The 12,197-nt window shown below is 36.5% G+C and overlaps 1 protein-coding gene across 2 annotated transcripts in view; it reads right to left on the reverse strand.

Annotated features, from left to right (window-relative positions):
• Positions 1–995: 995 nt before the first annotated feature.
• itpr2 (inositol 1,4,5-trisphosphate receptor, type 2) overlaps positions 996–12,197 on the reverse strand; it is a 120,232-nt gene continuing 109,030 nt past the window's right edge. For both annotated transcript variants that reach the window (XM_077193408.1, XM_077193409.1), the window contains exons 56-57: positions 4,078–4,239; positions 996–1,788 (exon numbers count right to left, since the gene is read on the reverse strand). In XM_077193408.1, the coding sequence (XP_077049523.1) occupies positions 1,705–1,788; positions 4,078–4,239 (246 nt within the window). In that variant the 3' untranslated portion in view covers positions 996–1,704. The remainder of the gene's footprint in view (positions 1,789–4,077; positions 4,240–12,197) is intronic.

Genomic DNA, 12,197 nt, shown 5'->3' on the forward strand with positions numbered 1-12,197 from the left:
CTTGGTGACTTTTGTGGCACTTGCTATGACAACACAAATAAATTGAGCAGAGGTGGACAGTAACAAAGTACATTTACTTGAGTACTGTACTTAAGTACACTTTTTGAGTATCTGTACTTTACTTGAGTATTATTTTTTCTGGAAACTTTTTACTGTAACTTCACTGCATTTGAAAGACAAATATCATACTTTTTACTCCACTACATTTCTGTCAAGGTCCTTGAGTAGAAAGTAGTAACGTCAGTCAGGGGATGATTTTGGTTGCAAGGGTTGGATTTTACTTGGAAAATAAAGTTGGGTTGACGTCAGAACCCGACGTCAAATTGATGTCAACATCCAACATCGGAGAGACTGATGTTGGATTCTGACGTCAACGCGATTTTTAACCATTATACAACTTTTTGGAGATTGATGTCAATCTGACGTTGGATTCTGACATCAACCTGGTTTTAATTTTCAGCGTTGGGTTTGGTCTTCTAAATGCGATTTTTGCCATTGTTTTGGAGCACACTAGCTTATAGATAACAGTAAGGCTAACATATTCATACTAAAAGCTAAAAAAAAAAAAAAAACTTTAACAGGGAACAGCCATTTGGTTGTCTGAAACCATTGTGGACGTAATTGAGTGCACTTATTCAATCTCACATTCAATCCCACTAGTGGAACTGTGTTCTAGAAATAAATCTGATATTGATATGAAGGTATAGAGGCGATTTCAGACACAACCAATATCTGATTAACGTGAACATTATTACTAGTCTTCTCGAATAGATGTCATGCTTTTTTCTTTTTCTTTTACCTGTAGGATGTTACAACGGAGTCCCGAATGAGTCAAAAAAGTTAAATAAATAAAATAAAAGTTAACGGGAAATGGGGGGATTAACTCCAAACCTTAATCTGAGTTTCTAAAAGGTTTAAAGAATAGACTAGATAATCACATGAGTTTAACTTTGGGTCACAGTCATTCTGCACAACATCCAGAGTCAAACTAAGCATTGTAATACCAAATATAAATTCTTTATTATTTTCTGTACAACTGTAAGGCAAGCACAAACATGCTAGTCACATGTCTGACATAAAAATAAACAATAAAATGTATTAAGAGTTAAGACTAGCGTTTAGGTCTTTGTAGAAGGTGATGCAAACACATTCCAACAGTCACATGATTGTCTGATTACGAGATAACAATGTTTCCAGTCTTCTATCTTTCATTAAAGTAATTGTGAATTATATAAAATAAAAAAAAACTATGAAACTCTCTAAAGGCACTTTATCTCTCCAGTTATTCCAGCACAGATTAAAGTCCACTTTGAGTTACAGCAATACTCCAGTTATGGACAGAACAATTAAAATGTGAGGGAGTTAATACTTGACCCTTGGAGAGAAAAAAAATAAAAAAAATAATAAAAGTTAATTCAGACAGCCAGTCCTCTGGGAGAAAATGGAAATTCCCTCATGAGCCCAGGGTTTGTGACTTTCCAAATAAACACACTCTGTGCATTAACAAACGTCTTCCATCTATAAGATTTAAACGAGGAAACACTTATGAAATGACACTCAAGTCTGTAGTCATTTCTATTCATCTAACTGGACAACTGTCATGTCATGATGTAAAGTGTGATATCACCATGAGTGTAGTGTTGTTCATGGTGTGAACATCAGCATCTGTGTGTGAGTGTGTGTGGAGAGGTGATAAGTTCGTCCTCAGTGTGCAGGGGGGATTTGTTGGCTTGTTTGTGATGGTCCAAGAAAGCCCTGTCTCTGTTTATTCTTCCTTTGCTCCGTCATCTGTATATGTGGATAAACACACACACACACACACACACACACACACACACACACACACACACACACACACACACACACACACACACACACACACACACACACACACACACACACACACACACACACACACACACACACACACACACACACACAAAACAGGGAAGCCAATTGAGTCACCTCTCAAAAAAACTTTACACTGTAAAAAAAAAATAGATTGTTTAATATTGCAAGACTACAGTAAAAACCTGTTAATTGGTTAACTGTAACTTCCCTTACTCTATAGTTTTTTTTTTTTACTCATCAGTAAAGTACATTCATCTTTAATCAAAATAAGATCCCCTTCCGCTTGCAACGACATCTCTTCTCTGATGATGTGTTAACTGGCGTGGGGGCGGGGCAACCTGACACTCACATGAGATAGATAAATTCGCTGCTGGTATTTTATAATGTTTTTTTTTTAATTTATGAGTAAAACAAAGTCTGTGGTAAAGATACGTTGACTATACTTTGAGATTATGTTCTACAACATAAACTGCACACAAAACCATACAGAAAATCCAGAATTTTAAAGCAGTTCTGTTTATTTTTGAAAACGTATGTTTCTAATAAGTAACTAAATAAGACAGTTTTAGGTGTGAGTGTGTCAAGTGTTGTAGAACAAAACGTCAAAGTATCGTCAAGTTATGTTTACCACAGGCTTGATTTTACTCATGCATGTCATGCTGACTTTAAAATATTTTGATAAACGTCTCAGTAATTTTTTAGTACAATGAACAACCAAAACTGCCTGGTTACCAACATTCTTCAAAATGTCTTATTCCACAGAAGAAAAAGAGTCAAACAAGTTTGGAACAACTTGAGGATGACAGAATCACTTTTTTACTTTTCCAAACACACTGGGTTTAAATCATGTACAGCAGTGGCCAATAGTAATGTCCGGCCTAGGAAAACTAATATCCTTACCCTTTATTCAAATATTATTAAAGATTTTTAATGCATATTGTATAGTTGTGTCCTTGGAGTCAATTGTTTTATTTGTGATAACACAAAGAAACACGCCAAAATGAGTGGACATAATTTTTGGTCAGGCTGTCGTACAAAAAAATTATGAACACGCATAAAAGTAATAGAGAACCAACAAAATATTAATAACTGATGTTGTAGTAAATGTAAGCTTTTTCTTATAAGCTTTTAATCTATGCTTTTTTTTGTTGTAGCAGATTTTATTTTTTAGTAGAAAACCTGTTGCTTTAGTTTGCCTTTTTTGTCAAATAATCAAGTTTAGTGTATTGCTCTTCCCTCATATTTAATATATATATATATATATATATATATATATATATATATATATATATATATATATATATATATATATATATATATATATATATATATATATATATATATATACACAAATTATTTTCCTCATATTGTGATGGTTTAATCGATAAATATCTCCTCCGGACATCACTTTTGGCCACTACTGTAGCTTTTTTCGTGGGTGTTCCAGACAAAAAAAAGGGAACCACTAAGTAAACAGGCCTAGCGAGAAAATGGAGGTGGAACACAGTGAGCTACACTAAATCAGAGCGAGCCTGTTTGTCTGAACACATGACAAGTTGGGATTTGGCCTACTGCATCTGAGCTGGATCTCAGCCTAGCTGGAGCTGAGAGGTGAGGAGGATCTGTTTAATTAGGCCTGGCTGTCGGAGGAGAAATCACTTTAATAAGTTATTTAACATCTAGCACTACCAGGAGAATTACAGTAAGCCCGCTCCTCGTGACCATCAGGAATCAGAAGGAAGTGAGGGGCACCGCGGTGTGGTTAAATGTTCTAGTTCGAACGTTTCTGGCCCACTGGCTTGGACGAGTGCCGATTCTCAATGACTGTGCCGTTTCTCCTCATAACACAGTTCAACTCTGCAGTCTAAGGTCAAACAAACATGGAGACACACACATACAAAAAAAAACTAAAAACTGAGCCATGGGGCAGCAATTTCTTTTCCAACGTCATTCCATTAAAACCTAAAGTTCTCCCTCTCCCTGTCATGTGAATCGGTTAAACTGTTTGTGCGGAATCACATGTGGGCCAGGCAGGTGATGGCAGTGATCCGACACAGTGGAGCAAAGCCGGAACATCCACATCACCCCGGGGCACCGCCCCACCCCAGCTCTGACGCACTTCCACAGCAGGGCCTAATAGTAAACACTTCAGAGGCCCTGTGAGGAGAAAGACTGTTTTGCTCTGTGAAACGGGGCTGTCCCATTGGATGGCGTGCTGTATGTTACCTGTTCTTTAAGCTCAGAGAGCTGGCCAGACAGCTGAGACACGAGAGAGACAGTGGTGTCCAATCTCTCGTGCAGCGATCGGATCTCGTTCTGTTCGCTCTCTCCCTCCGAGCTCACCAGAGACATGGCCCGCATCCGGGGAAACCAGTCCAGATTCTTCTCCTGAAGGGAAGAGAGAGATGTGAATGTTGTTTCCCAACGACTGTTTTGCAAAAAAAACTGTTTTACACATTTACACAATCATTCGAAAATTTGGGCCCGCAAGATTTTTTAGTTTTTTTTTTTAACCTTCTATACATAATAGAGTTCAAAACAAAACAAACAAAAAAATTTCACAAAAATATGAAGCAGCACAACTGTTTTTAACATTGATGATAAAAAGAAAAGTTTCTTGAACACCAATTCAGTATATAAAAATAATTTCTGAAGGATCATGTGACACTGAAAACTGGACGAATGGCTGCTGAAAATTGTGTTGGTGAGCATAAGAGTTTCCTTTCAAAAATGCTAAAAAATTCTTACAAAGCTCAAACATTGTGATTTACATCTATAATAAATATGTATACATTTATAAACAGTTTTGTACTCCATTTTGATTTACATTCAAGTCATTCTCAATGCATAAGGGACTGTTCGTTTTTTATTTAAGGGGCCACCGGAGGAGTTTTGAGATCTGTAGTGAAAAAAGACTTGACCCTCCCTTCGCCAGTAATAAATTTTTCTATGACCCTCAAAAATGATTGTGAAAAAAGGCATGACCCTCCCCTGGAAAAAGGCATGACATCTTTGCGCTTGACAAAGATGTTCAGATAGCGATTGTTTTTTTTACAACCATGACAAACGACTAAACTCCTGCTTTCTCATTTACTAAGGCTGTAACGATATAGACCAAACCTACAATTCGGTTCGTATCATGATTTTTTATTTTAGATTAAAAAAAAAAAAAATCATGTTTTCGTGCTGATGCAGTGGTGACGCGTTCATGTAACAAGGGTGCCGCTCCCAATAACGTATCTTAAAGCTGCCACAAAGAACCGGCAAAAGTAATGATTATGAATATGTCAAATATAGCAAGGAGAGATTTTAATTGTTTAAAATCAAGATGAAGCTGACGATGCTGACTCACGATCTTCACAGATTTCATACGGATTACATAAGCAGAGAGCAGTCTGTTTTTCGTTTTTAAATGTTCTGTTTAAAAGTAGACATCAAGCTTTCTATATATTTCTCAAGTCTGTGAGGCAAGTACATTATACGTTGAGTTTCGGTTCATTTATGAGACGAGAGTCCAGTTCACGTGCCGGCGACTCCGTGTCATGATGATCTATTTCTACTATATGTACTTTCTTATTTATTAAATCCAGGCAATTGGTTGATGAAACATTAATTAAAATTAAGATACAATTAATAAAAAACGAAATTTACTTTAAAGAAAGGCTTTGTGCTTTCTGAAGTCGCTTTCAGAGCGGTCATGTCCGTAACGGAGAACTGTCACGTCCGTAACATTGTTTTTTTCCTCATAAATGCGAACACGAAAAATAAAATAAAACATAATATTTTATGTTCTGTGGAGGCCAACCCTTCTTCATCCGGTTATTAGCCTACTTTTGTTTTGCGCAGTGTAGCCTAATTCGTAGAATTATTAAAAAATATTTTGCCACCTAAAAGTTAAAGATTTGATGTGTCACGCCACGTGTGTTTCGCTCATATTAAATATAAAACGCATGTGTAGACTGATATTTTTCTAATGTCTTGACTCCTTTATTAAGGGGGTATGGATATATAAACAGACGTTTCAGTAGCCTATTAAATGCATTTTCTCATAATGTATAGCTCAAGTTTTGCAAATGTCACGTCCATTGGAATTGCCCAATTTTAAAGAATTTATCCTCAACTATTTTTTGGTGTAGGTATGCGTATTTTATTATGTTAACTTTAAAAAATTCTAATAGTAATTTAAAAATGTGGTAGCATTACGTCTAACACATCACACTCCACTGTTATGATTTCAATTTCAGTAGATTTACTCACTAACATTGTTGTGGAAACACAATAAGAATGGAAACTAAAATATGATAGTATCGTACAGCGCACATTCTATGAGCTGCAGTTCATGGCGCCTCAGTCCCAAATTCCAATACACTCAACGGACATTCATATCACATGTTAATGCCGCGGTAGAGTTACACTCACAGGACACTGCACTCATTCGCAATAACAAAAGTTCATTATTTGCTCGTGCTTTAAAGTTATGCCGGGTAAACATTTCATTGGCATTCTGTACTAGAGGATGGATACCCGACCCGAGCCCGACAGGACCCGTCGGTACCCGACGGGCCGGGCTCGGACAGATATTTAGAAATTATGTTCGGGTTCGGGTAGGGCTCGGTCACATCAGCGCGATATGGCATTGAACATTTTAAATTTAAAACAGCTTATTATGATGGTAGCCAATATGCCTGATGCTTTCACGTGATGCAAACGTTCGTTTTTGTGATTAAAATACATGTAAAATATTACCATAACATCTTTCTTCCTGTGTGCGGAAATTTGTTTATGTAGCCGTGACAATGAAACACGTGCATGCACGCCTGCGTTAAGTGCGCTTGTTTCTCCGTGCGCGCTGATGCACTCATCCTGCTGACATTTTCCGAATGTCTTCCTACAGTTGCTTAATAAAAGCAGGCTTTCCACACAAACAAACGCACATGTGTCATTAGTATGAGAAAAAAAAATGGTATTTTAACTGTCGGTCTCAGGTCGGGCTCGAACATAAATATCTTTATGCCTGTCGGGCTCGGGTCGGGTTCGGTTACTGCTCTATCGGACGCGGGCCGGGCTCGGACAAAAAAATTCGGCCCGATCCGCACTCTATTCTGTACATGATGCATTTTTTCTGAGCGCGTATAGAAGTGAGCGCACACTGTCAGACAGCACCAAACTGGATTTTTGTTGGGTCAGACCCATCTGATAGCGATGGGGGACCGAGACCGATAGAGCTACATGGAAAAAATATGCACCAAACAAGCCACATTGAAATGTTGCTGTTTTCATGAATACAAAAGTTGGGTGACCCTCCCCCTAGACTAAAAAAAGTTGAATGACCCTCCCCTCAACAAAGAATAAAAAGACATGACCCTTCCCTATTTTCCTCCGGTGGCCCTTTACATAAATACCGAACGGTCCCTAAAAAGACATGAACTACACACTTTATTTTTTCCAACTGATTTTCAAGAAAATAAATGGGAAAAAATATTTTCAGAACCAAGACTGCTGTAAAAGTGACATATTGTATTGCGATATATGGACTAATGGCATTTAGTGCAGCTCTTTAAACAGTTAACAGACGTATTCAACGAATAAATAGGCTAAATAAGTACAAAACAAAAATAGTTCTCACAAAAAACAGAGACTTGCAGATAATAGATAATAACTGGAACACTGCACACAACAAATAATTTGAAGAATGACAGTAAATGTTTTCAAAATCATTGCTGAATGCGGTGAATGTGCAACAAAAGTAAGATTAATGGCTGTAGAATTTAACAACTTCTTGCAGGATGTTTTTCCCTGCTGACAGTCTCACACTCTATAGTGCAGGTATAGCAGCAGAGTTTTGTTGCATAACAGTAGCAGTTTAAGGTTTTCAAAGACTGTAGTGCACTAAAGCACAGCATGTTGTCACTCAGAAACTGCCTCTCTGGCAAATGGTGGGCTGCGAAAATGGGTCGCAAGTCTGCTCTAATAAGGTTGTGGATAGAAACAATGCAAACTAAATATACACTACTGTTTAAAGGTTGGGGGTCAAATAGACAATTTTCACCTGAGATTTGGAGCCAAATTACAGGGGGGTAAAATGACTTTAAAAAGATGGCAGCATCCTTATTTTATTTTTCACAGAGATATTGGTAGGTCTATATATCAGAGATATGGGGATTTCAATGTGGTTCCATGATTAAATTGTTAAATTTTACGGATTTTAAGTGGTACAGCTGATACTTTTTGTATTTAAAGTATTAAAGATATCAGAGTCTGAATATCATTTTTGATTCTTGTTTCTATGAAACTTTTCTTTTGAAATCTTTTTTAAGGTTATATGCTTATATGTTTCAATCCCAGAGATATTGAGATGTCAATGCGGTAACATGTAGTTAGTACATGTAGCTTCAGAATCTGTTAAAATTAACAAAATCCCCGAAACTGATTCACATATAGATTCTTATAAATACACTTTTGAGAACAAGTTAATGTGTCTCAACTTGACCATTTCTGTGGATTTTTGGCACTGAGAGAGGTGTTTTATGAAATTGTTTTGATAGGGGGAAACAAGATACATTCCATTCTTCAGACGTTCACCTGTAAATGCAATAACTATCAGCTGTGTGCAAACTGCAAAGCGCCTCACATTTGGTTTTTGTCGACTGAAAATGGGTAAAATTCAACAATATGAACATGGAGCCGAATTGAGATTCCCATATCTATTGGTATTGAACCATGTATTGCTGAAATGAAGACTTTAAAAGAAAAGTTTTTTTAAGAACCAGAATCTAAAATCATATTGCGATATCTTCCTTTACTAAAAGATATAATAATTTTTGAGTTACAGGCATGCAAACTTTGGAAGAACAATATTTATGGCACTCTGACAGGTAGGTTCTGTGCAATTGTTTTGAGAGAAAAAAAATGTGTAGTTTCAATATTATTTGTTCTTTAGCTATTCCTCTTTGAAAGAAAAAAAAATAGCTGTATGAAAAGTGACCCATTTTTGAATTTTGATCACTTAAAAAAATTACAATTTACTCAGTCATATTGAGATTCTAATATATCTGAAATTGATCCATATAAAACTTAAAAAATATGGATACCTGTAGAAAAGTGTGTTAAAAAACAAATTGCAAAACTATATGAAGTTATCTTACATACTTCTTGAGTTAAAGGCATACAACATTTAGTAAAGAAGAGCTTTGCTCCATTTTTATACTGTCACTGTTGGCAAATAATATCAACAAAGATTGCTAAAGTCAACCGATTTTACTAATAGACCTACCAATCTCTGTGTAAAAATAAAATAATGATGCTGCCATCTTTCTTAAGTCATTTTTATCCTTCTGTCATCTGGCTCCAAATCATTTTTGACCCCCCTCTACAAAATAGTGGCTTTCATAACTATTTATGCAAGACTTTAGAAAAAGTATTAACAAAAACAAAAATTTTAGCAGGGGAAGTTTCTGAAATTTGGTTGATTTGACACGAAATGACACAAAAGTCTTTAATATCACTTTTTTTTAATCAATTTAATGCATCCTTGCTATTCAAACGTAAAGACCCCAAACTTTTGAACGGTAGTGTACAAAAACGCAATAACCTATTTAATCGTGCCAAGTTAGAACAGCGAAAAATGCAATTAAGAATGCAAACTCATCACTTGGTGTTAACATAGACAGGATGTCTGACATCATCCAAAAAAAAAAAAATCCAATGTAAAGGAATAATAGACCCTGACTTCACTTAAATAAATGGTTTATTGCTTATTGCTAGAGATTGTATGCTTATAAATATGAGCAAGTGTGCTAAAACTCCAACTCCAAAATCTGAAGCATATACTGTAGAAGTAGATCTAGACAACGTAAAGGCCTGGATGCAAAGATAACTTTAGAAACAGGAAGTAGTCACGCAAATCAACTGCAGCCAGTTATAAATGCTTTTTTGTGTTTTCGATAATAACATTGAGTCATTATGTTTGCAAAGTGTGTGTGCCCACACAGTAGCTCACATACAAGATAGTTGTTTGTGTTCTACAAATTGTGTATTTGATTTATGTGTATGTACATGATTGTATCTAGTCTGGGGTGTGTGAGATAAGGAAGGTAACAGTGCAGTCTCTCATCACAGCAGTTATGTAAGGTGCTTTTCACAGTCAGCCTGACAGGAGAGCTGCAAGGTGCACAGAGAGTTCCAGGATATGTTTAGAGGTGGGAAAAGACTGCCTTCCCTTACACAATTATGAAACAACACACCCTCACGAGGAGACACACCCCTGCACGCGCACATTCGTACTCAAACGCAGTGCTTTTCCCCGCTATACAATAGGGAATGAGGCTTTCCAAGAAAAACACTGAAAAAACCCGTTGCTCTTCTGAGAAACAGGCGCATGAACAAGGTCAAGCACTCTTTCAGATCAAAATTGGGACAAAGCACCTCTATCTCTCTGGAAAAAGAGCAATCTTGTTATGCAGAATGTTTCATTGGGATCTAAAACAGGAAAAAGGGGAAATAAGGATTAGGCATAACTTGCAGCTAATTGGTTCCAGGGAATGGTGCATTATGAAGTCTATGAACAACATTAAAGGAAGTGGGGAAACATTGGTGAAGTGAGGACGGATGAACAGAGACCAGATTGTGAGGTTCAAGTCTCATGAAATGCCCCCCCCCCCCTTTTTTTCTTTTTTTTTTAAAGTAAAGATGCAACCTGAGGATATAAAGGGAGTGAAAAAACAAACATGAAAACAACATTGTTATGACTGGCCAGCGGGGGAAGGAAACAAACAAAACTGAAAGATAGAGTAGGGACAAAGTATCTTTCTCATGAAACCTGGACAACATTGAGCGATGGAGTTTAGTCAGGGTCACCAAGAGCCGGTTGCATAAACTGCTAAGACCAGTCTTACAACTAAGTCAAACTTTTTCTTTAGGACTGCACATAACGTTTTTTAAGTCGGTTAATTTAAAAATGTAGATTAGTCTAGTACCAAAAAGCAACAATGAATAGCCCTAACTAACTGCTAGTTGTTTTTACTAGTTCTTAAGACACAGTCTTAACATAATGGCTATGTTCATGCAACTGGCCCCTGATCATAACTTATAAATTATCTATGATTAATTAACATTTGAACATTCAATGATAAAGGCAATCCAGTTGCTTCATAAACTCTGTGCAAGGCAAATATTAACATGTAATTTTTTTTAATTAACAGTACAGTTCAAATGGTTGGGGACAGTAAGATTTTTGGTAACACTACAATTTGAGTGGAAGGAAAAACACACTGTTTTCGTGCATGTATATTTAAATGCAAATGAGCCAAGGTTATGTCTGTGTATTAAAGTGACAACGGCATAATATATAGTACGTACAGCCATATATGCGGTCAATATGAACCAAACAACAAAAGGAAAACAGAAAATCCATCACACCACTTGATTGGGCAGATTCCGTCGCCAGTCGTGGGCTGATCCAATGTGATGTCACATTGGAGTACATTCCTGATCAACTCATTTTGAGACACGGTTTAAGATTTATTGAGAAAATAACAAACGGAGTGGATGGATTTTTCCCACAATAGGGTGGTTGTGTACACACACTGCACACACAATATGTTCATAAATTATTAAAAGTGAATTTTAATGTAAATTCCCTTTTAAGAAATGAATACTTTTCTTCAGCAAGGGTACATTAAATTAATCAAAAAGACATTTAAAGACAAAAAAAAAGCAGCACAACATTTTTAACATTGATAATAATAAGAAATGTTTCTTAAGCAGCAAATCAGTATATTAGAATGATTTCTGAAGAATCGTGTGACACTGAAGACTGGAGAAATGGCAGCTGAAAATTCAGATTTACCATCACAGGAATACATTAAAATGTATTAGAGAAAACAAATATTGCAAACTGTAATAAAAAAAGAATACTTAAGTTTACAGTTTTTACTGTCAAATAAATGCAGCCTGGGTGAGAATTAGAGACTTCCTTCAAAAAAAATTTACATACCCCAAACAAACAACCAAATCAACCTGCAAATGGATTACCGGTACTTCTCATTGGCTTATCATTAGGGTATATAGAAGAAAGCATTTTAACATCAAAGTGCCTAATAACATGGCAGCTAACACCTCACAAACATACATATACACTTTGGCACAAGCACACTCCTGCAGACTAGTGTGTGGGAAAGGTGTTTGGACTGACATTAAAGTGCCATTAAACTTATTTTTTCCATCTGACAGACAGCATAATCGTTCGATCACGTGTCCTCGTCTCTCATCATCATAAAGATGCTGTTTTGCAATGGAAAGGCAGTTCCAGAGCATTGCCATCGACTCAGCTCTGGAAATAGCAGCAT

The sequence above is a fragment of the Siphateles boraxobius genome, unplaced genomic scaffold (assembly GCF_051911475.1).
Source record: "Siphateles boraxobius isolate OS27281-9 unplaced genomic scaffold, OSU_SipBor_1 31, whole genome shotgun sequence".
Lineage (NCBI taxonomy): Eukaryota > Metazoa > Chordata > Actinopteri > Cypriniformes > Leuciscidae > Siphateles > Siphateles boraxobius.